General features: G+C 35.4%; 1 protein-coding gene across 2 annotated transcripts in view; it reads right to left on the bottom strand.

Annotated features, from left to right (window-relative positions):
• Positions 1–26,941, bottom strand: part of ITPR2 (inositol 1,4,5-trisphosphate receptor type 2) — a 527,270-nt gene that overhangs the window by 248,611 nt on the left and 251,718 nt on the right. For both annotated transcript variants that reach the window (XM_066354092.1, XM_066354101.1), the window contains 2 exons: positions 18,284–18,412; positions 17,316–17,436 (listed from right to left, as the gene is read on the bottom strand). In XM_066354092.1, coding sequence (XP_066210189.1) covers positions 17,316–17,436; positions 18,284–18,412 — 250 coding nt within the window. The remainder of the gene's footprint in view (positions 1–17,315; positions 17,437–18,283; positions 18,413–26,941) is intronic.

The following is a 26,941-nucleotide window of genomic DNA, read 5'->3' as shown; positions in this document are numbered from 1 at the left end:
ACCCAGTTATGGTGACTTGTATGACAGCCCTACAAAATAAATATTAAAGCCAACAACAAAGAGAAAAATGCAAGAACTTCCAGATTAAAAAAAGAAAACGAAAACAAAAGGATCCCTACAGAAAATCAGACTGGCACCAGACTTCCCATCATCAATACTGAATGCTAAAAGTCAGAATAATGGCTTTATAAATCACATGGACAAAGATTTTGAACCAAGGATTTATGCCATTAAACTAAAAATCAAATGTAATACCTGGATAAAAACATTTCAGAACATGCAAGGCTCAGAATTTTTCTCTGAACCTCTATAAAAATTACTACCTCCAAAAAATGAGAAAGAATCTAAAAAAATGTCAATGTGACTGAATACGAGAAATAATGGCAACTGAGTATGAACAGGCAAAGCAGAATAAAGCTAGGATCAAATGAAGTACCTGCTGGATATTAATGATTGGAAAATTCTCATCCAGCTAGAAATATATAGCACTTTATTTTTGTCTCTAATGTTTATACTTTGAAAAATACTTACATATCATATATTACAAAGCTCTGAAATTTTATTTTTAAACTTCATCAACCTGTAAGATATTTCATCATATTATATGTCACAATTATAACAACATAAACCCTACAATCTAACAAGCAGTAATTATATCATAGAGCAGGAGAGAGGAGGTAAAAACGAAGGCAGTGTGTTAGTTTCCTATTGCTCACAATGCGGAGCATAGAGACATTATGTAGAGGTTCTAAATCAAGAGATAGATATATAAGGACATTATTTAAAATTATAGTGATAGTCACTGGAAAGTTTTTTTAAATGCATGAAAATAGGAAGAAAAATGGGAGAGAGAGAGAGGGAGAGAGAATGAGAATGAATAAATTAATCTGGCCTGACCTGTGGTGGCGCAGTGGATAAAGCGTCAACCTGGAATGCTGAGGTCGCCAGTTCAAAACCCTGGGCTTGCCTGGTCAAGGCACATATGGGAGTTGATGCTTCCTGCTCCTCCCCCTGTTCTCTATCTCTCCCTCTCTCTCTCTCCCCTCTCTCTCTCTAATAAAAATGAATAAATAAAATCTAAAAAAGTAAATAAATAAATTTAAAAAATTAAAAAAAATTAATCTGGCTTGTTTCACATAATGAAAGCAAAGCAACAATACTAGGAAATACTGAAGCTGAAAGATACTTAAAAATGTCTTTGAAAATAAACAATGTTAGCAACTGACACAAAAAGTTACCAAATTAAACACAAGTTTAGGCTGAAGTTTTAGGGAAATAATAACAACCTCTAGTACAACTTTAAACAATCAATTGCACCACTGCCTAGATTTTCCTAGTCAATATTTTCCTAATACTCATTATGAATTTCCCTTTCCCAAAGCATACAATGTGTCTTTTATGTCCATCACTCATAGCAGAGTACCTGCACTCTTGTCCCATCTAAAGGACAGACACTGCCAAGACGCACATATGTTTATAAATACTTAATCCTGCACTGTGATCAAATCTTGGCAAGACTCTCATCCTTTTCTGGCTGTTTCACACATAAGCTGGGTTTACTTTAAATATTTACAAGTCAGAGGACAATACTGCTTATATTGTATGTTACTTTCTAAGCAACAAAAATTATAAAAATATCGCTCAAAAGATATTACAACCAAGTTTTCACTACTGTTTAAACCAGGGGTCTCAAACTCGCGGTCCGCCGAACAATTTTGTGCGGCCCGCAGACTAATCCACGAAGTTCAAAATATTTTGGATAAAATTAAGTAAGCCTAGGGGCCTACTTGTATTTTTCATTTCTCTAGCATCCTAGCTAGATATTAGCTTAGTTAACAGCAGTTGTGATGCGAACTACAGTTTCTGGTCGTTTTGTGACACTGAGTAAACTGCATGTATGATTGTGCTTGTTGTACTGATTTTTTTTTTGTTTTCAACTGCAGTGAGAAAAGTGTTGCATAACAGTTGCCTTTTGTAGACCTAGTGCGGCCCGCCGAATGGCTGTGATCTTGCTCTGCGGCCCACATGCTGAGTTGAGTTTGAGACCCCTGGTTTAAACAAATGAAGGGTGGTGGGATTTATCTCTGCTTTAGGAATCAGGTACATTAGATACAATCATCAAGTAATTGTTATTGCTATGAACAAAACTGAAATGCTCAATGAAGTGCTAATAACTCCGGTAGGAATGTAGCCCAATGGCAGTACCTCTGTCATTCTTAGCAGTGCAGTCCCCCACACCTCACTGATAAGATCAGGAAAATCACCTTCCAGATTCCCAGATGCCCTGGGAGCTGCTGCTACTATCCCACTGTGGCTAGCACCTCGGCCAGCCATACCATGGGCAAACCAGGCGGAGGGGACTCCAACATCCCAACATTTGTTGAAAGGATTTTTTTGAGAGGTGGGTGGTGTTCTCCAAATTATATCACTTTAATTGGTATTTTCTAGTCTCTTGTCTTAGCACAAATTGTACAATACAAATTAACTGGGTAAAATATATTATTTTCTCATGCCCAAAGGTAAACTCTAAGCAAGGGCTAAATCACAATTTCTAGGAAATAATATTAACAATTCAATTAGGGAAAAGAGAATATTAAGTTAAAGTAAGTTAGCTGTATAGATACTAATAAAAATTGTTCATGCAAATATAAAAATATTAATACCTTTAGAGACATGGCCTGAAATAGATTCTATACACTGTCAAAATATTCTAAATATTAATTTGAAAGTAAAGATGAGAATGCAAATTGGCTTTCTAGATATTGTTTTAAAATTAAAGCAACGTATATATAACCCCTGGCTCCTATTAGGTTTTTAAAGAATATTACTTATTCTAATGAAGCTTAATTCTTTTAAGTTTTTCAGCAAAGTGGCCATCATCCAAGTCATTTTTATTCATTGTTGTTTCTTAGGAAAATTAATAAACACCAGCATAATAGGCGTGAATCAGGACTGTTATTTGTGTATCAGGACATTGATCCCCATTCAAACCAGGGGTTATACTCCCAGATGTCCATCTATGATTTTATTTTATCAGTGGAACAACCAGCAAGGAGGTAAAAAAAAAATTTAAAGCAAAAAAAAAATTGTGACAAAAGAATAGAATTAATTTATGACCTCACTTACAAGAACATTAATAACTGGAATAATATTTTTCAAATGCAACCAAAAAATGATCAAAACTTAGCTTACTTTTATTAAGCTAGAAAAATTCTGTTGTAAATTGTATATAGATATTCTAGTTTCTCTTTAGATCATATAAATCTTTTGCCTTTTAAATTGTGTACTGAAATGTGAATGAGGACATATTCTTGGGATTAATGGTTATTCTCTGTCCCTCTCCCGCTCAATAAAAAAGAATAAATTTTCTACAACTAGTCATTCTTCTGGCATGTAGCATTAACTCTGACTGTGTGCTTTAGCAGTCACATAAAAGTTTAAAATGTGTAAAAAAAAAAATGTTCCTACTTTGCTGCTAAGTTAGAGTGCAACTGAGCTACTACCTTGCTAAAAATATTTCTTTAGCCTTGGCTGGGTAGTTCAGTTGGTTAGAGTGTTGTCCTGATATGCCAAGGTTTCAGGTTCAATCCCCAATCAAGGCACATACAAGAATCAACCAATGAATGCATAAATAAGTGGAACAATAAATCAATATTTTCCCCTTTCTCTCTCTCTCTCCCTTCCTCTCGCTCTGAAATCAATAAAAAAAAGTTTTAAAGAACTTTTTTTTCAGAGAGTAGGTATATGGAGTCCTTTAAAAACTAATAGGAGAGAACATGGGTTGTTATTAATGCATTTGTCTTTCGTAGAACTTTGCCTAGAGATTGCTTGTTATCTAAACTGAGCTATTTTAAATTCACTGGTGCTTAATTCATTGGTGCTTTAATTCATTGATCATTAGACTAACCTACTACAATTAGGCTTATAAATCCTGAAAATTCTCTGGATATGACAAGCCTTTACAGTCATTTTAAGATGTTATCAAAATCTATTTCTAATTATTATTCATTAAATGTTGCATATTATGTAAAAAAAATTTAATTAGACAAAAATTTTGATGGTATCTGCCAGACCAAAACGTCTAAGAACACATATTTTACAGTGATAGATGCCCTTGAAAAAATGCTTAGAAAGATAACTGACAGGGGGAAAGGTAACAGAAAGTGTAAGCATTAATTAGAACACTTGGTTGGTTGTCACGCCCACTATACAGGCCCTCAAGAACTGCAGGTGCACAAGAAAGGCATGATGGGTGGGCGGAGAGTGGCACCTTTTCTGTATCATGTCAAAATATCCAGGACCAATCTGTACTAAAGCACTGGTGTTTTTAAATATAAAGAACGTTAAAGATATGAAATATATCTTTTTATTGGCACTCAAACTATACTGAAATAATCCCCAAAATGAATAAAGAATCTAACTTTATGGGTTATGCAAGAACTAGTATTGGCACACCTGACCAGTCATCTGGAATAAATAAAGATGATTCTATACCCTATACCTTACAACTAAATATATTCCAGAAAACTCAAAATTGTAAACAGCCACATCAAAAACACAAACAACAAACAGAAAACCTACAACCATCAAAATTCTCAATGGGAATTTAAAAGAACATCTCAGACTGATCAAAAACATTCTGAAGATAAAAGAGAATCCAAAAGCCTAAAAGAGAATGCGTTTCTGCCTTTATCAATAAAAATTCATATGACAAATAAAAAATTAAGAAAAAATAGTTCCTTATATGCAAATAGCTCATTTCCTTAATAAATAAAGGGTTATAGAAATTACTAAGGAAAAGAAAACCTTCAGAAAAAGCAAAGCGCAAGAAGTAACAGTTCACTGTAAAGGAAATAACAAATATTTAATTATGTAAAAAGGTGTTTTATCCTGACTCATAAAAAGAGATATACACATTATAACTGTAATGATCATTTTTATTTAGAAGATTAGCAAAAATCTGAATATTTGACCACATACCACATTATCAAGAGAAAGATACTCTCCTATGTTGCTTGTGGCATGTAAATTAACAATCTATACAGAGGACAGTATCTGTCATTTTAAAATACCTAGAAATTCTACTCTTAGGTAGTTACCTTATTCTCCCTCATGTGCCAAATGATTGAACACAACATTAATATCCAACAATGGTGTTAAATAAAACAGAATAAAGGCACATAATAGAATATTATGCAGCCAATGACAAGGGCAGAATATTCATTCGTTTTGTACTCATCCATTTATTTTACTCATATGATAAATACTCATTGAGTACCTACTGTGCTCTAGGCACTGAGCCAGATTCTAGAACAGGGGTCCCCAAACAGCCCCCTGAGGCCATTTATCTGGCCCCCGCCGCACTTCTGGAAGGGGCAGCTCTTTCACTGGTGGTCAGTGAGAGGAGCACAGGATGCGCCACAAAGCGCAGCATCACTCACTACAGTGCTACTTTCGGTGACGCGGGACACAGGCGTCACGGCTCCGGAAGCACGTCATATCATTTGTTACGGCTGGCAGTGACAAATATTGAACCGGACATTGACCATCTCATTAGCCAAAAGCAGGCCCATAGTTCCCATTGAAATACTGGTCAGTTTGTTTATTTAAATTTACTTGTTCTTTATTTTAAATATTGTATTTGTTCCCGTTTTGTTTTTTTACTTTAAAATAAGATATGTGCAGTGTGCATAGGGATTTGTTCATAGTTTTTTTTATAGTCCGGCCCTCCAACGGTCTGAGGGACAGTGAACTGGCCCCCTGTGTAAAATGTTTGGAGACCCCTGCTCTAGAACCATGTACCAGTTGAGGTATTTAGTTTTATTGTTTTGTGATTTCTGTACATGTCGTATCTACCATAGATGTACTAAATATTCATGGAAAGCAGGAAATATGGTTTGACAGACCGCATTTCCCCAACAACTAGATAGTAAAGGATCAGTATAAATCATTTGAATTAATAAATACATGAAAAACTTTATAAGATTTTTGTCCTATTTTGTAACTAATTTAGATTTAATTTTTTCAGTAATGAGTTTTCAAAAACCATAATCACATGAATTATGTCAAACTTTTTTTACAATCAACTGTAACACCCCAGATACATGAAAATAGATATATTTGTTTTAATAGAGAGTGAGTTTCTCTTCTCAAAGGGTTAATATATCCTACATGTTCAAATTGGGAGTAACAATTGGCTCAAATATTAATGCTGATTATTCAAATCATTTGTAAAAGATATTTTACAGAATTCCCATTTGGAAAAAAGTTATGTTGCCAACAAAGTATCTAATATTAATCCCCCAAATCATTTAAAGATTATAAAACATATGGGAAAAATCCTTTTTAAAGTGAAATAATATGGGAATCATTCTTGGATGCTTTTTCTCAAAGTACTTCTAACCTGTACCATTGTATTGTACATAGATTGAGTAAACTGAGGAGCAATCACTGACCAAGGGCAATAAGTACTCGTCCATATTTTGTATCTTCAAGGAATAAAACAGGTAATGTTTGTTTAAACTAATTTGTGATAATAGAGTATCACACATGTCTGTTAGCCTGTCAGTCTAAAAGGGATTCAGGTCCTGGCTCTGGTTCCCCCCTGTCTGTGTGACCCTGGTTAACTTACCTAACCTCGCTAACCTCAGGTGCCCATCTGAAAAACAGGGCTAAGAAGTATGTCTTTATCATAGGCTCTGCCACTAATAAATGCTGGCTCTCTAAGCAAGGTAAATACTAATTTAATGAGCGCTTTTGCTGATTTTACTACCTTTTGTATCCAATGTATAAATACAAATAATTAAGTATTTCTGATGATAGAAGAATTGAGCTAATGTACTTGAGAGCACTTGAAAGTGCTAGGTAAATCTAACTGTAACAGATATTGGTATTCATGGGAACATGTTGACCAAATTGTAAATGCACTGAAAACTAGCTTACTAACAACATGGTATTCTCTTGACTTTGCTATATTTTTCTTAAATACATAACTTTGTTTCTTTAATATTATAGATTCTTACACATTTGAATTGTGTTAACTTTCAGTGCCTCTTTGTACTCTTAAAGAGTTGCTCAAACACAAACGTAATTTTGCACCTGAATCATAAACCTTCAGACAGATCCCTACCCAACTAGCAAGGTCTAGTTTATGTGTTAGGGCTTCCTAAAATAGCACTTCTGGGGTATCATGATATGGCATAAACTTCATACTTAAAAAAACATGGATGTCCTTTTTTCTTAATGCATTCTTTTTTTTCATTTGTTTTTTGTTTTATTGTGTTGACATGGTTACATCATACCCCTCCATGCCCCATGCAAAGTCTCTTTCCATACCTGGATTTCAAGCCCAACTAAACTACTTACTAATTGGGCAACTTACTGAACCTTTTCAAGTCTAAATTTCAATATCTGCAAAATATGTGGGACATGGATTATTGTCAGTCAACAAACATTTCTTCAACTGCTTAGTCAGCACCAGACACTTTCAGGACTTATTAATTAGTGAATAAAGTTAAATTCTTGGCTTCATAGTTTAACACTCTAATGGGGGAGGCACACTACAAGAAAGCACAAACATACTTTCAAATAATGATAAGTGCTAAGAGGAAAATAAAATAGTAAGATAGGATAAGGGATCATAGAAGCTATGGCACTGTATGGGAGGTACTGGAACACTGCACTGATTTTTGAACATGTGGTAATCTGAGGGAAGAGGGAACAGCAAATGCAAATGCCCAAAGGTGAGAAACCTGGTGTAGATGAAAAACAGAAATAAGACCAGCATGGGTGGGGTAGATTCTGGGGGGAGAGGAAGAAACCAGGAGAAGCAGATAAAGCTCATGATAAGGAATGTGAATCTTAGGGGCAATGGCAAGTTTAAGCAGGTAAGACAGAGGACCTGATTTACAATTGAAGACCTCTCTAAACTGCTAGGTAGGAAGTGGATTGCAGCAAGACAGGAGTGGAGGTGAAGTTCAATAAAGAGACTCTCTGTAATTCATGTCAGATCATGATGGATTTGGACAAGGGTGTCACACAAGACAAAGAAAAAAATGTATTTTGGAAGTGAAACCCATAGATCCCGCCTTTGTGTTTAATGGCAGTGAGCCAAAGAAATGAATCAAATATGACCCCTGAGGTATTTAAAAGAGAGTTAACTATAAAATAGTTATTCTTTACAGTGGGACAAAAAGCTGTCTCTTAGAGTCATCATATATTAGTTAAAACCCTATAGGAAGCTATAAAAGAAGTCTACGCTCACCTTCAAGTGTTGGAAGATAAGTATTATATTTCCTTCAGATATTGTTTAAATATTGTAAGTGTTTTTAATCACTACTCAAGTAAGGTAGGTTTAGATCCCTTTACTAACATAGATGCTAACTTCTAAAGGCCTTTCATGTTAGTTGTATGTTACTCCACAATCAGCAGTCACCAATAAACAAAAATATATATATAATCTAACCATCATAAAGCAGAATTTCCTTTTCACATTCTTCATCCTAGACAATAGCTTTCCATTAATGTCATTTTGCCAGGCACTTCATAGCTATTGTCTCTCAAAATCTAATAGAGGCGATAAGATGAGGACTTACGATGATGTAAGCTAGATTAAAATGAAAACCATATGAAAATTATAAGTGGTTAAATGGGAGTCAAGTGGATATAGGGGTCAAGAAATAAAAAGCTTCCCAGACAAACCAATGGTGCAAGAAATGTTAACAGGCCTGCTGTAGACAGAACAAAGCAAGGGGGCAAAAAAAAAAGAAAAATTTATATATATGAATATAGATTTAAAGAAAAAAAATGACAATAAACAATTAAATATCAATAATAACCTTAAATGTAAATGGATTAAATGCTCCAATCAAAAAACACAGGATAGCTGAATGGATAAGAAAACAGGAACCATACATATGCTGTCTACAAGAGACACACCTCAAAACAAAATATACACATAGACTGAAAGTAAAGGGATGAAAAAATATATTTCATGCAAATGGAAATAAAAAGAAAAAAAAAGCTGGAGTAGCAATACTTATATCTGAAAAAATAGACTTTAATACATAGGGATCAAGAAGGTCACTACATAATGATAAAGGGAGCAATCCAACAGGGAGAGAGAACCATTATAAATATTTATGCACCTAAAATAGGAGCACCTAAATATATAAAGCAGACTTTGATGAACATAAAGGGCAAGATTAACAGCAATACTATAATAGGGGATTTCAATACCCCACTAACTTCACTGGATAGATCCTCAAGAAAGAAAATTAACAAAGAAACAGCAGAATTAACGGACATACTAGATCAACTGGATTTAATAGATATCTTCAGAACCTTTCACCCTAAAGCAGCAGAATATACATTCGTCTCAAGTGTTCACAGTACATTCTCTAGAATAGACCACATATTAGAGCATAAAATGACTCTCAACAAATTTAAGATTGAAACCATATCAAGCATCTTCTCTGACCACAATGGCATGAAACTAAAAATCAACTACAATAGGAAATCTGAAAAACACTCAAACATTTAGAAACTAAACAGCATGATATTAATCAATGAATGGGTCAACAATGAGATCCAGGAAGAAATAAAAAATTTCCTTGAAACAAATGAAAAGAGCATACAACAACTCAAAATCTGTGGGACACAGCAAAATCAGTCCTGAGATGTAAGTTCATAGCATTACAGGCATACCTTAAGAAGCTAGGAAAAAAGCCTGACCAGGCAGTGGCGCAGTAGATGGAGCACTGGACTGGGATGCGGAAGGACCCAGGTTCGAGACCCCGAGGTCACCGGCTTGAGCACAGGCTAATCTGGCTTGAGCAAAAAGCTCACCAGCTTGGACCTGGGGTTGCTGGCTCGAGCAAGGGGTTGCTCGGTCTGCTGAAGGCCTGTGGTCAGGGCACATATGGGAAAGCAATCAATGAACAACTAAGGTATCGCAACGAAAAGCTGATGATTGATGCTTCTCATCTCTCTCCATTCCTGTCTGTCTGTCCCTATGTATCCCTCTCTCTGACTTTCTCTCTGTCCCTGTAAAAAAAAAAAAGAAGCTAGAAAAACCTCAAATAAACAATTTAATCCTGCAACTAAAAGAACTAGAAAAAGAACAGCAAGTAAAGCCTAGAGGAAGTATAAGAAAAGAAATAATAAAGATTGGAGTGGAAATAAATGACATAGAGACTAAAAAAAATACAGAGGATCAATGAAACCAAGATCTGGTTCTTAGATCAATGAACCCTTAGCCAGACTCACCAAGAAAAAAAGAGAAAAGACTCAAATAAATAATATTAGAAATAAGGGTGGAGAAGTAACAACAAACACAGCAGAAATACAAAGGATTGTAAGAAAATACTATGAAGAACTGTATGCCAAAAAATTAGACAACCTAGGTGAAATGGACAAATTCCTTGAAAATTTGAAAATCTTTCAAAAATCAATCTGGAAGACTCAGAAAACCTAAATAGACTGATTACAACAAATGAGATCAAAACAGTTATCAAAAAACTCCCAGCAAACAAAAGCCCGGGGCCAGATGGCCTCACAGGCAAATTCTACCAAACATTCAAAGAAGAACTAACTCCTATCCTTCTCAAGCTATTTCAAAAAATTCAAGAGGAGGGAAAACTTTCAAGCTCCTTTTCTGAGGCGAGCATAATTCTGATTCCAAAGCCAGGCAAAGACAACACAAAGAAAGAAAACTGTAGGCCAATATCTATGATGAATTTAGATGCTAAAATTCTCAACAAAATATTAGCAAACCAGATCCAGCAATACATGAAAAAAATCATACAAGTGGGATTTATTCTGGGGAGGCAAGGCTGGTACAATATTTGCAAATCAATCAATGTGATTCATCACATAAACAAAAGGAAGGACAAAACCACATGATAATTTCAATAGATGCAGAAAAAGCATTTGATAAAATCCAGCACCCATTTATGATCAAAACTCTCAGCAAAGTGGGAATACAGGGAACATATCTCAACATGATAAAGGCCATCTATGACAGACTCACAGCCAACATCATACTCAATGGGCAAAAATTAAAAGCAATCCCCTTAAGATCAGGAACAAGGCAGGGGTGCTCCCTTTCACCACTCTTATTCAACATAGTTCTGGAAGTCCTAGCCACAGCAATCAGACAAGAAGAAGAAATAAAAAGCATCCAAATTAGAAAAGAAGTAAAACTATCATTATTTGCAGATGATATGATATAGAAAACCCTAAAGTCTCAGTAAAAAAACTACTGAACCTGATAAAGGAATTCAGCAAGGTGTCAGGATATAAAATTAATACTCAGAAATCAGAAGCATTTTTATATACCAATAATGATCTGTCTAAAAGAAAAATTATAAAAACTATCCCCTTCACTATTGCAACCAAAAAAATAAAATACCAAGCGGTAAATTTAACCAAGGAGTTTAAAGACTTGTACACAGAAAATTATAAAACATTGATAAAAGAAATCAAGGAAGATACAAACAAGTGAAAGCATGTACGGTGTTCATAGCTAGAAAAAACAAACATCATTAAAATGTCCAAATTACCCAAAGCAATTTATAAATTCAGTGCAATTTCTATTAAAATACCAAGGACATACTTCAAAGATATAGAACACATATTCTAAAAATTCATACAGAACCAAAAAAATACACAAATAGCCTCAACAATCTTGAAAAAGAAGAATATAGTGGGAGGTATCACACTTCTGGACGTCAAGTTATACTACAAGGCCATCGTATTCAAAACAGCTTGGTACTGGCATAAGAAATGGCACATAAAAAATAAAAAAAAAAAGAAATGGCACATAGATCAATGGAAAAGAACAGAGACCCCAAAAATAAACCCGCAATTTTATGAACTATTGATATTTGACAAGGGTGGTAACAGCATACAATGTAGTAAAGATAGTCTCTATAACAAATGGTGTTGGGAAAATTGGACAGCTACCTGCAAAGAAATGAAACTAGACCTTCAACTTACACCATTCACAACAATAAACTCAAAATGGATAAAAGACATAAATGTAAGTTGAGAAACCATAAGCATCTTAGAAGAAAACATAGGCAGTAAGCTCTCCGACATCACTCAAGGCAATATATTTGCTGATTTATCTCCACAGGTAAGTGAAATAAAGGACAGGATAAACAAATGGGACTACATCAAACTAAAAAACTTTTGCACAGCTAAAGACAATATGAACAAAATAAAAAGGCACCACACAATGGGAGAATATATTCGACAATATGTCTGATAAGGAGTTAATAACCAAAATTTATAAAGAACTTGTAAAACTCAACACCAGGAAAGTAAACAGTCCAATGAAAACATGGGCAAAAGAAATGAATAGACATTTCTCCAAAGAGGACATACAGATGGCCAATAGGCAGATAAAAAAATGCTCAACATCACTAATCATTAGAGAAATGCAAATTAAAACCACAATGAGATATCACCTCACACCTGTCAGAATGTCCATCATTAACAAAACAACACATAATAAGTGTCGAGGATGTGGGAAAAGGGAACCCTCCTGTACTGCTGGTGGGAATGCAGGCTGGTGCAGCCACTGTGGAAAACAGTATGGAGATTCCTCAAAAAATTTAAAATGGAACTGCCTTTTGACCCAGCCATCCCACTTTTGGGAATATATCCCAAGAACACCACATCAACGAGTTAAAAGGAGAAACGCACCTCCATGTATATGGCAGCATTGTTTACAATAGCCAAGATCTGGAAACAGTCCAGTGCCTACCAGTGGATGAGTGGATTAAAAAGCTTTGGTACATATACACAATGGAATACTATGGGGCCATGAAAAGAAGGAAATATTATTTTTTGCAACAACATGGGTGGACCTGGAAACTATTATATTAAGTGAAATAAGCCAGGCAGAGAAAGAAATATATCATACGCCCTCACTCATATGAGGAATCTGATGAACAATATGAATTGAGGAGCAGAATAGAGACAAAGGCGGGATTAAAGGATCCAGAAGGAAAGCGGACAGAGTGAAAGAGGATGATAGGGTGATAGGATGGGATGAGAGCAGAAAAGCAAATCCTGGATGGAAGGGCAGAGGGCGTTACAGGGAGGGGGGTGGGGGGATATACTGGGGAACACGGGAAAAGGGGGATGTATTCGGGGGGACACTAGAATCTATGTAAACACAATAAAATAATTATAATAAAAAAAGATTACTTTGGTATCAGATTTGTTTAAGTGAGAAAAGAGAGAAGGAGAGAACAGCATTGATTCCTACATGGGTCCAAGAAGAAAAGAAAGGGGCTTTATTAATTACACAGTACCTTCATGAAGGGGGAGGAAGAAGAGGTACTAACGCAGAGGAATGAGAGCAACAGAACTTCCAAAGCTTTGTAAGTATTCCAACGGAAAGTATAAACACAGAAGAGGAAGAAAACATGCATTCTCACAAAGATAAAACTGAGATTTTATACCAAAACATCACTCATCTAAACCTATCTTGATTATAGATTTAGAAAAATATTTTTTTTTTTTTTTTTTTTTTACAGAGACAGAGAGAGAGGCAGAGAGAGGGATAGATACGGACAGACAGGAACAGAGAGATGAGAAGCATCAATCATTAGTTTTTTGTTGCGCATTGTGTGACACCTTAGTTGTTCACTGATTGCTTTCTCATATGTGCCTTGACCGCAGGCCTTCAGCAGACCAAGTAACCCCTTGCTCGAGCCAGCGACCTTGGGTCCAAGCTGGTGGGCTTTTGCTCAAACCAGATGAGCCCGCGCTCAAGCTGGCGACCTCAGAGTCTCGAACCTGGGTCCTCGGCATCCCAGTCCAATGCTCTATCCACTGCGCCACCGCCTGGTCAGGCACTAGATTTAGAAAATTTTAAAAATAATTTTTTATACTTCCCATCACATATGTCTTCATTGTGTACAAAAAGTAGCTAAAATTTCCTATTAAATCAGAAGATGTTTGGCCAATAGGGAAAATGGTAGAAGATGAAATCTTACAGCTTAGAAATAAAAGATATATTTAGACTAATATAGTTTCAGTGACTGTTTTAAATCCCCAAAATCCTGCCACCCACTATGCAAGAAGGGATTTGACTACACAAGGAATGCCACTGACGTCGGAACTCAGATGGAAAAGACACATGGACTCTCACTTGTGCCTCCAAGTTCTTTGTGTCCATGGTTTCTAAATGCTATGAACAGCATGCTGTCTATGCCCTCTGTGGGGACAACTGTTGTTTTCCCCTTGCATGTGTTAAATACTGAGGGCAGAAGAAGGCAAGGAAAAGAAGGAAGAGGAGTAGAGAGAGAAAGGAAGAGGAGGGAGAGGGGAGACTTCCTTAAAATGTAAAATACAGAAATATACTTGGCAGCCGAGACAATGTATTCCTATGAAAAAAAAATAACATCATCATGTCTCTTTGCTTTTCCTTTGGATTTTGTCTTTTAACAGTTAATCTATTTCCCAGTTGATGTGATCCAAATAAAAATGCTTTTAGCAGTGTTTTATTATAACTTGAAAAGTAGACTATTGAAAGTCAGAAGTTATGTAAAAACATGAATAATAGGACCAGATTCATCTATAATTCACCCCTCAGAAATCACCAATGTTAGAATTTTATTTATAGCCTTCTGGACATTTTGCTATATGTATCTTTTTTAAACAAAGCCTATGTTCTCCTTTATGTCTTTCTCTATTTTTGACACATATTATGGCCTCTTCCTTGGTATCTTCCCTTCCTGTTTTGAAGCACTCTGTCCTGAGCCCTTAAGGAGGAGCAGAGCAATGTGTCAGCGCTGGGCAAGGAGCACACCAGGAGCTGAGGTTGTCCCAGTGCTGAAGCCCAAGAAGGAGTGGCGTGCCTGGGCATTCATTCACACTGAGGACACCTTGTCAGAGGCGCCAAAGGTGATGAGGATATTCATGTGACCGAGTGACCAGCACAGAGAGTCAGAGGCCAAGCTAGGTGGAGTGAACAGCCTGACTTAAAATGCAGGAGCTTCCCTGGGAGGGTGTCAGAGACCAAACTGCCAGAGGGCACATCCTTGTGTGGAGTGGCCGGGACCCTATGGCTTACCCAAGTGGGCTTAGAGAACAGCAAAGTGTGTGTGAAGGCGGGGCCCCAGCTTTGTAAGATATTAATTTATTTAACCCTTTGAGTATGAGTTTTTTTCATGCTCGCTGACCCCTGGGAGTTTGTTTGTTTGGGTTTTTTTTTCAAAAAATGAAATTAGTTCCAGTTACAGTGTTAACTTAAAATCATGTTTGTTTGATAACCAATTTATGGAAACAAGAAGAACATACATTTGCCTTTTTTTAGTGTTGCTTTACACATTTTTAAAATAAAAATTTTTGTACAATCGTACTCTGGATGGTCGGGAGGCACGAGGGCATACATGAACATTCGTACTACTCAAAGGGTTAAGGAGAACCAGCATGCTTGTGTGTGACGGGCCATCGAGTTGGCTCCGGTGACAACCCTACATATTGGTGATATCCACACTGTCCTGTCCAATGTCTAAAACAGGCCTCTTAGCTCTGTAGACTCGTGCCTCATGTAGACTCTGTAGACTCATGGCTTCTTTCATGGAGTCAATCTGTCTCCTATTTGGTCTTCCTTTTCCCCTGTGGCCTTCCATTTTCTCCAGCCAGCATTATTGTCTTTTCCAAAGAAACTTCCCTGCCTTCTCACAATGTCTCCAAAGTAGGACAGCTTCAGTGTTGTCATTTGGGCCTCCAGCAATGTCTAGCATCCTTACAAACTAAATTCTTTAATCCAGGAACAGTATATTTCTCCATTTATTAAAATCTTCTGTATTCCTCAAAACAGTATTATAATATAGACTGTTCACAAAAATTAGGGGAGATTTCAAAATGAATAAGAAACGATTAAAAAAAGTATTTGATTTTTTTTATTAAACAAGAAATTCAGAAAAGTAAATGACAAGTCAAAGAAAGTTGTTCAATTATGCAAATGAGATGCAAAACCAACTTTTATTTCATCGGTGAAAATGCACTATACAAAAGGCTGAAAGTCCTGGAGTATCTGCCTGTTCCCTGATCCCCTAGTTTTTGTGAGCAGTTTATGTTCTCATGTTTCATGTTGTTTTCCTGAAGTATTTAATACTTTTATTGTTATTGTTAATAATATCTTTTTCACAGTGTACTGTTTCTTTTCAGTATACAAAAGAAAACTATTAAATGTCATACTTATTTATACTTAATCACCTAGACTAACTTTATTAGTCTCTTAAGTTTTAATAATTATCCATTGATCCTTGGATTATAACTGCTTTTTAGTTTATCCTAATTAAAATTAAGCAGTCATTAAATTTTGTCAATATCAAGTCATTTAGGTAGGGGGAAGAGACTAAAACATTTTTAATGGTCATTAATTAGTTAAATCATTTATTCATTTATCATCTGTTGACATACTATAACCCTAGTCACCTTAGCTAATCTAGATAATTCCATTTCTGCAACTGTGAAAGGGAATCAATAAAGCTACCTAAGGATTAAATGAGATAATGACTGTCCATTGCTCAGCACTGCACATTGTAAGTGCTCAACAAATGCTCACAGTACTGACACTCACTACAAGCTGCTCTTCCCAGTGTCACGAAACCACCCTTAGATGAGAGAATGGTCACGCTCCTCTAAGTTTTAAATCCAGCCAAGCCTGTACTTCTTTTGCCACCTCCCCTTCTCCATGGGTAGAGTGGCCCTAATTAATCTCAAAAAAAGAAAATAAAAAGTAAAAACAGAGAAATCTATGCAAAATTCTTTCTAGAATTTACTAACCCTTGCCATTTGTAATTTCTGAAGTCTTCAACATATAATAGACCCTCAATAAAAACTGATGAATTTCAAAAAAAATCATAAAACTAAAAAACCCTCAAAAAGTCCTATGACCATATTAAGCTATTAATAAGTCAGGCTATTTAATAGACAAGACGATTCCAGAATGAAATCTGAGATAATTAAACTAAACCCATTCCTATAAAATCTCACTGAGCTGGCTTAAAGTGCCATATACAATATTAAATTTTTGTTTAGAAAGAAAACAAACAATAAAACAAATAAATTTTAAAATATTTTTAAAAATAAATAAAATAATTATATTCTCCTCCTCAAAATGTATGCCATATTCAGAATCATTTGCTGATCACTGCCACTCAGCTTTACAGAAACTATAACTGCTTTTTCTTATTAAGTTGTACACTGAAAGGCTGTTAACATCGCCTTTTAGCCAAAAGCTGATTTAACAAAATGTAAAATAAGTAAGATCTGACACTGTGACTTACCCACTTCAGCCAAAGTTCTGATACAGGACTCCACCGAGGCTTTCTGCGCGGGGCTTGGCCAGGTGCAGTTGTAAATTCTGAAGGCAGACTGCAGCAGCTGAATGAAAACGGGCTGATGTGTCTGAAAACAGAGAGAAGGCAGGCAAACAGGCCTCTGAACCACTGATTCACCTGATACAGTATCTGTGTACTATCAAAAAGGCTCATCAAAATAAAACTCACTGACGTCTTTTAAGTGTCAGTGCTATTTAATGCATACTCATTAAAAAAATATTTTTACGTACCCACTTCATGTCAGGCACATGCCAAACATTATAAAAAATCAATTCTTTTCTTTTTAACTATATTCTTAAATAGCAAAAAAATATGGCATTTCTTGCAGTCAATGACATGAAGTATATTTTTTATAATCTCTTGTTTACTAGTATAAATAGAGAGAAGGTATTCTGGATTTATTTTCTTAATTAATTGTATGTTCTGGTTTCACATGATAGATAAGTAGAGGAGAGAACAGTTTTGATATACAAAAACAATTTCATATGGTTCTATTCAGCAGTTTGAAAGTTTTTCCTAGAGAAAGTACAATTGAACTGGTATTGTTATAAGAGCAATACACAATCATTGTAACATATTTGGAAACCATACAAATGAAAATGACCAATAATCCTACTATACAATCAGTATCAAAATTTTGAAGATACTGACTTTACAACAGTCATTATACAATACAAAAGTTCCTATTATGCTTAGAGGGAAAGCAAGAATAATTTAACATAAAGATGGGGCCTCTTTATTTAAAATAAAGTTTGGTAAACTCAGAAAGGAAAATAGCAGTAATTAACTGAGAAAAGAGTCATCTTCAGAAGTGTAGGAAATGACTTCCTTATCAGATTAAAGTTTTCCCGACTCAAATAAAGTAAATAAATTCTGTGTGAAAGACTGCTTTTGCATGTGTATGTTTAAGTTACCTGCAGACTGGTGCTGTTGTCTGAGAAAGGAGAGTTAAAGAAGCCACTCACAATGTTCATCACAGACTCAGTGACACACTTCTCCAGGAAGGTGTCTGCATGCTTCCTGTCTGTGCTTGTGTTGCAAACCTGGGGGTAAAAATAAAACAACTCAATACATTCCATCACATGTTTGAATTATAATTCAATCCTGGAACCTTTTAAAAATTGTCTGAAGTGTTGTTTATAGCATTTCTTCTGCTTTTGAAAGTTTCTTTCAATAGAAACACTTCTGCCTAAAATCTGCAGTAGCTTCTCTTTTAAGTTTGGTTATCATTTCATCTTTGGACCAGAATTTGTCCGCAGACCCTCAGCCCCTTCTTCTTGACCTGTGTCTCTCTACCCTTGGACACAACCTTCTCCCTCTGTCTCCAAGCTTGGCTTTGCTGAAAAATACCTTTCCACTCAATGTAAGGAAGTCAAAGAGGAAACTGTCATAAGTATAAAACAGTGGTGAATGTGATTAACGGTGGTTCATAGCTGTACACATTTTCACTTAAAATACCAAGCTCAAATTGGAGGATCCGAACCAGAATGTATCTAGAGAGGAAAACAGAAAACTAAAAGAATATAAAATCATTTCCAATAATTCTGACTTTTTCAAGCACATTTGGGAAGAACGGAAGTATATGTTTGTGGGCTTGCTTCTCAGGGTAGGCAAAGTAAGAATAGACAATACCTTAACTGAGGATAAACCAGAAAAGAGCACAGAAAGACTCTGATCTTTCCATAAATGAAGTAAAAATTGGTAATTTTGCTAAACAAAATGTAAATTTCCAAGTATGTCAGGGTAGACAAATTGTAAAAGTGAAGATACATGATTAAAAACAAATGATGAAAAAAAAGATAGGTGATGAAAAGACAAGAATATGGAGATTAAAAAAAAGAAAAATGTGGGAGGGAAGAGCATACAGTGTGAGAAAAACTGGGAGAGAATAAGAAAGTTAAAGTATTCACAAAATGATGGTGGGTATTATGGTGGCCACATGTCCCAGATGCTTCAATAAGGTGATTGATCAAAAGAATAAGTAATTGTACTTTAATGCAATATTGCTTTAAAACCGTTTAGACAAATTCAGAAAATAGAAATAGTCCCTTCTCAAACCATGTCTCCCAGTATTCTGGTTTGGAAAATAACAGAATTTGCTGAATGGAGGTAGAAAAAAGAACAAAGGATTTGATTTGCTTCTAAATTATTTCCCTTCAGGGCAATTCAAGATTTCCTCATCTATTAAATAATATCTACCCAACAAGGCTGTATTAGAAGTAATCTCATCGAGTTATTGTATGAAACAGTACAATTAAAGAAAATAAATTATGTCAAATTATATAATCTTTCCACTATTGTTCCAGCATATAACATATTGTGTGGCATATACAACATGTTTGAGAAATGTTGTGAAACGAATGAGTAAAATTATTATTTTTAATGGAAGAATAAGAAAGGGCTATTATTTTGTTTTACATTAACTTTGGGTTGGGCTTTATTTGTGGAACATCTAACCAAGGACTAAAATTTAATGTGTCCCACAACTAATATAAAATTGATCTTCTCAGGATGGATATAAAGTAAGATTTATTGCGTTTAGTATCTTTCCAGCACTGGCTGTTAGAGTGAAAATTTCTGATCTGTATGATAAAATCATATTTAAGTGGAAGAGGTAGAAGACCAATTCTGCCATAGTCAACCCACATAACCGTGTCCCTCAGCCAAAGACACTTCATACAACTGTTGGGGCTCTCCAGCGCTACTACAGTATCTCACTGCGTCACCCGCAAATGCACACACGCTGAAGAACCAACAGGATTTGCTATACTCAGTAGATTAATAAAAAATTTATTCTTAGATAAAGGCTTCCCTCAAATTCCTGGGTAATGAAAAGTCTAGGTTTAAAATTTCTTTTTCTTAAAAAAAGTAGCTAAATGTCAAATGAATGTAATTATTATTGTGCAGACATGGATATTCTGTTGATGAGCTGGCCAAATTTGGGGTAATAAAATAAGACACATAATTTGTACATTATTGCATATTTATTATATCAAATTTATTTTTATCTTCGTTTCAGTGCAATCACTAATTACATAACTATAATCAAGATATTTTTGTAATTTATGTTAATTACTTTGAAAGCACACATAACTTGAATATATCTATTACAATATAAAGTGTAATTATTTTCAAAGTACATTTAATTTGAATATATTATCATTAGCAATATAAATTAAGCAAAATGTAAAAAAAAATTTTTTTTGTTAAGTCTGGGTTTACAAAATTATGTGGAACCAACTTCTCAATTCATTTGGATAAAAAAATTCAAATAAATTTTCAAGATATTTTTGTGCACATATAAATAACATTTTTATTGCTAGAGCCTTCTATCTTATACTATCATATGATAGGCAAGGCACATAGAAAGACACTTTTTAAATTTAAAACTTTTCAGTAAAAAAAGAATGTAATAATAACAATATTTCTCTGAATATTTATTTTTATTGACTTTTTTCAATAAAAAGTGGAAATAGTTCAAATATAATCATATCACATTAAGAACGTTTTTGTGTTACATATACATATTTTTAAAGTTTCAACGTCATTGTATATATTATTCACGTAGTTATTTCCTATAAAATATACCCATGCAGTGTCACTTTCTAAATATTTATTTTGAAAAGCTATATTTACCCATCATTTTAATACACAGTCATGTTTAATCCATTTTTGGATTATAGTACAAATCATTTTTTTTATTAGTTATTCCTTCCTATTGGTCTTTCATGTGATTTTTTTCCTATTATAAAGAACTGTGCAGCCTGACCAGGCAGTGGCGCAGTGGATGGAGTGTCAAACTGGGATGCGGAGGACCAAGGTTTGAGACCCTGGGGTCGCCGGCTTAAGCGCAGGCTCATCTGGTTTGAGCAAAGCTCACCAGCTTGGACCCAAGGTCACTGACTTGAGCAAGGGGTTACTCAGTCTGCTGAAAGCCCCGGTCAAGACACATATGAGAAAGCAGTCAATGAACAACTAAAGTGCCACAACGAAAAATTGATGATTGATGCTTCTCATCTCTCTCTGTTCCTGTCTGTCTGTCCCTATCTGTCCCTCTCTCTGACTCTCTCTTTGTCTCTGTAAAAGAACTGTGCAAAATAATGTTTACATTCAGTTTCAGATTTTGGGGGGTATATTTCACCAAGAAAAGGAATCAACAGATGAAGGTATGTGGAGAGTTTTCTACTATTTTCTGGGCTGATCCTCTACAATAATAAATTTACTTGCTAACAACAACCTACGTGCAAACAGATAGGATGTTTCTTCATTACTATCAACTAGCTCTTCCTGTCAGGCTCTGGTTGGCGATCAGAATTGAAGAGAAGGAAGTCAGATAACTAATCCACCTCTGCCTCCATCCTCACCTCCCTGTCCTTGCCGAGGCTTTTGCAATGTCTGTGTCTATGGGCACAGTCCCTATTAGAGCCCATTAGCAGTGCCTTCAAGCTCTCCCTGGGCTGTAGTAACAATGGTGCCACCCATGTCCTTTCAGGCCTGGAGTGGGAAAAGCTTTCCATTCTTCCCAGCTCCTGGCTGTTCCCTGGACCTTTCTTTGTCCCTATAATGCTATCCATGTCTCTTGGAGTGTGCTGTTTCCTGCTGAAATTAACTTCTCTATCTGTAAATTATTATTACTTTTGCCAATTTAATGATACCAAAAATTATTTTATTTTGCATTTCTGACACTGCTTACAAGGCTGACCACCTTTCATGTAATCATTTCATTCCTGTATCTTGTCAAGTACAGATGATTCAAACCCTATAATCACTTCAAATAAAACCTCGATAAGGACCAATACATTATGTGTCAACTTAACATATTTTTCATAACAAATTCTTTTCAGTTGCCATTTCACATATATTTGAACATTCTGGCTATTTAGGAAATTCATTTCATTGTATTTTGTTGGGTAAAATAATTCTTGCATTGGGTCACTATTTTTCATTTGGAGCAGTGATTTTCAACCAGTTGCCACAAGAATTTTTAAAATATGCAATACCTGACTATTTAATCGGGGGCACTGACCTCTTTTCCCTTAGATGATCAAATTAAAAAATGACAACAGCCAACACAATTTTTAATCAATCAAAATTATATCTGAGGATTCAAAGATGGCAGCAGAGTAGGCAGACAAACAAACTGCCACCTCACAGGACCAAACTGGATTACAAATTAATTTAAGAAAAATCATCATGAAAAACCAACCTTGGACTAAAAGAACAATACTCAAAAACCAAGGAGCACAGAAGAAACCACATCGAGCCTGGTAGGACATGTGGGAATGAGGTGCGGGCTCCCCCGCTCCCAAGAGCAAGGGAAGCCTAAAGGTCCAGAAAGTTTCTCATTGCAGGGAGAGAGAGCCTGAGAGGCGGGGACTTCAGTCCCAGGAATGGAGCCTCAGCATAGAAACCAAGAGACTGGAGGAGACAGCCTGACAGCATTAAGTGGATAGAAGAGTGGGATTTCTGACTCTGGGAAATGGCTGGCGTAGAAGTTACAGCCTTAAAAGACCAGTGCAGAAAATATCACTCACAGCCTCTTGCCTGGGGCTCCAGGGGAAAACAGGGCTGAGAGGACTGGTCTTGAATGAGAAGAGTGGGGAGATCGAAGCACAGGGAAACAAATGGTTACGGAGAGAAGAATACCTGAGCTGAGTCGTTCTCCAGTGCCAAGGCAGCCATAGCGGGGAGGAGGATTGCTCCCTCCATCCAGCACAAACCTAGCGTAGAGCCAGTTGACCCACCTCCAAAAAGCTCTCCAGTTCCAAACACTGCAAAAGGCCGTTTGGAAAGGAGAAAATAAAAGGGACAGGCAGTGACTCAGGTTTCCAGGGAGACCTGAGCTACACCTTCCGCTTCTGATATGGAGAACGCGCCCCACCCCTAAAGAGCAACTAATTGGGCATAACACACCATCTAGTTCTCAGAGGTCATGCCCACCACATTCCTGGATAGAGTTTTAACTGGAGCCAAAGAACAAGATACGCCAACTTGCCGCATCCTAAACACAGAAGCTCCCTTCTGGTCTCAGCAAACAAACAGCAGGAAAATTAAGACTTTTAACTGGCTCTACTAGTTAAGGAGAATTAAAATCTGAGCAACCAGCAGAGATTGAGCGATAAAGACCTGGAGAAGGAGCCACATTCCATATACCAACCTCAGACCCATAACACCGACAAGCTTGCAAACAACACACAGAAAAAATGGGTAAACATAGAAATGTAATTCATATGAATCAAAAAGAGAAATCCCCAGAAAAAAAACTGACTGAGATGGAAGTAGCAAAATTACCAGATGCAGTGTTTAAAATAATGATTGTTAGGATGCCTAAGGATTTCAGAGCTACAATGGATGAACTTAATGAGCATCTAAATAAAGAAATTGCAAGCATCAAAAAGGACACTGAGATCATAAAAAAGAATCAGACATGATAATTACAATATCAGAAATGAAGACTACACTAGAAGTAATCAACAGCAGGCTACATGAAGCAGAGGATTGAATCAGCAAATTAGAGGACAAGATAAATAAAAACACAGAAACAGAGCAGCAAAAAGAAAATAGCTCAAAAAGTCTGAGGAAACTATAAGAGAACTCTGTGACAACATGAAGAGAAATAACATCCTCATCATAGAGGTTCCTAAAGAAGAAGAGAAAGAACCAGGGATAGAGAACTTGTTTGAAGAAATCATAGCTGAAAACTTTCCTAAATTTATGAAGGAAAAAGTCACACAAGTTCAAGAAGCACAGAAAGTCCCAGTAAAGAGAATCCCAATGAGGCCAACATCAAGACACATAATTAAAATACCAAAGTTAAGAGATAAAGAAAAAAATACTAAAAACAGCAAGAGAATAGAAGTCAATTACCTATTGAGGAGCCCCCATAAGAATGACATCTGAAGTGTTTCAACAGAAACACTTGATGCAAGAAGGGAATGGCAAGAAATATTCAAAGGAATGCAGAAAAAAAGCCTACAACCAAGAGTTCTTTATCCATCAAGATTATCATTTAAAATTGAAGGAAAAATAAAAAGCTTCTCAGACAAAAAAACAAAACACAAAACTCAAGGAATTCATTACAACCAAACCAGTAGGAAATGTTAAGGGCTTCTTGTAAGAAGAGCAAAGAAAAAAATAAATCAAGAAACAAAGGATTATAGATTTAAAGAATATAATGGCAATAAACAACTACATATCAATAATAAACTTAAATGTAAATGGATTAAATGCTCCAATCAAAAGACATAGGGTAGCTGCATGAATAAGAACACAGGACCCGTATATATGCTGTCTACAAAAGAACCACATCAGAACAAATGATACACATAGATTAAGAGTAAAGGGATGGAAAAAAATATTTCATGCAAACTGAAAGGAAAATAAAAAGCAGGGGTAGCAATACTAATATCTGACACAATAAACTTTTTAAAAAGTCTATAGTAAGAGATAAAGAAGACCACTACATAATGATAAAAGGAGCATCACAACAGGAAGATATAACTATTATTAATATATATGTGCCTAATATAGGAGCATCTAAATATCTATATAAAAAACCGATTTTGATGGATAAAAAGGGTGAGATCAACAGCAAAACTATAATAATAGGGGATTTTAATACCCCATTAACATCAATAGATAGAACCTCCAGACAGAAAGTTAACAAAGAAATAGCAGCCTTAAATGACATACTAGATCAACTAGATTTAATAGATATCTTCAGAACTTTTCACATCAAAGCAATAGATTATACATTCTTTTAAAGTGCTCACGGTACATTCTATAGGATAGACCACATGTTAGGACACAAAACAAGTCTTAATAAATTTAAGAAATCATATCAAGCACCTTCTCTGATCACAACAGCATAAAACTAGAAATCAACTATAATAGGAAAACCCAAAAACATTCAAACACTTGGAGACTAAATAGCATGCTATTAAATAATGAAATAAACAATGAGATCAAGGAAGAAATAAAAAACTTCCTCGAAACAAATGAAAATAAACATACAACAAGTCAAAATTTATGAGACACAGCAAAAGCCGTCCAAAGAGGGAAGTTTACAGCATTACAGGCATACCTTAAGAAGCTAGAAAAAGCTCAAATAAACAACTTAATCCTGTAACTAAAAGAACTAGAAAAAGAAGAGCAACTAAAGTCCAGAGGAAGTAGAAAGAAAGAAATAATAAAGATCAGAGCATTAATAAATGACATACAGGCAAAAAATACAATACAGAAGATCAATGAAACCAAGAGCTGGTTCTTAGAACAGGTAAAATTGATAAACCTTTAACCAGACTCACCAAGAAAAAAAGAGAGAGGGCTCAAATAAATAAAATTAAAAATAAGAGTGGAAAACTAACAACTGACACAGCAGAAAATCAAAGAATTGTAAGAAAATACTATGAGAAATGTATGCCCAAAAATGGGACAACCTAGATGAAATGGATAAATTCCTCAAAAAATATAATCATTCAAAAATCAATCTGGAAGAATCAGAAAACCTAAAAAGACTGATTACAACAAAAGAGATTGAAACAGTCATCAAAAAACTCCCAACAAACTAAAGTCCTGGGCCTGATGGCTTCATAAACAAATTTTACCAAATATTCAAAGAAGAATTAACACCTATCCTTCTCAAGCTATTTCAAAAAATTCAAGAGGAGGAAAAACTTCTAAACTCCTTTTATGAGGAGAACACAATCCTCGTTCCAAAACCAGGCAAAGACACTGCAACCAAAGAAAACTATAGGCCAATATCCCTGATGAAATTAGATGCTAAAACTCTCAACAAAATATTAACAAATCGGATCCAGCAATAAGTGAAAAAAATCATACATCATGATCAAGTAGGATTTATTCTGGGGAGGCAAGGCTGGTATAATATTTGCAAATCAATCAACATGCTTCATCACATAAACAAAAGGAAGGATAAAAATTACATAATAATATCGACACAGAAAAAGCATTTCATAAAATCCAGCACCCATTTATGATCAAAACTCTCAGCAAAGTGGGAAAACAGGGAACATACCTCAACAGGATAAAGACCATCTATGACAAACCCACAGCCAACATCATACTCAATGGGCAAAAATTAAAAGCAATCCCATTAAGAACAGGAAAAAAGCAGGGGTGCCCCCTTTCACCACTCTTATTCAACATAGTTCTGGAAGTTCTAGCCACAGCAATCAGACAAGAAGAAGAAATAAAAGGCATCCAAATTGGAAAAAAAGAAGTAAAACTATCATTATTTGCTGATGACTTGATACTGTACATAGAAAACCCTAAAGTCTCAGTCAAAAATCTACTGGACCTGATCAATGAATTCAGCAAGGTGGTAGGATATTAAATCAATATTCAGAAATCAGTGGCATTTATATACACCAAAAAAGAACTGTCTGAAGGAGAAATTAAGGAAACAATCCCCTTTACTATTGCAACCAAAAAAATTTAGAAATAAATTTAACCAAGGAGGTTAAAGACCTGTATTCAGAAAATTATAACACATTGAAAAAAAAAATCAAGGAAGATACAAACAAGTGGAAGCATATACTGTGTTCATGGAT

This window comes from Saccopteryx leptura, chromosome 1 (assembly GCF_036850995.1).
Source record: "Saccopteryx leptura isolate mSacLep1 chromosome 1, mSacLep1_pri_phased_curated, whole genome shotgun sequence".
Taxonomy (NCBI): domain Eukaryota; kingdom Metazoa; phylum Chordata; class Mammalia; order Chiroptera; family Emballonuridae; genus Saccopteryx; species Saccopteryx leptura.
Note: the sequence above shows the minus strand (reverse complement) of the source record. Positions and strands in the feature narration are given on the sequence as shown.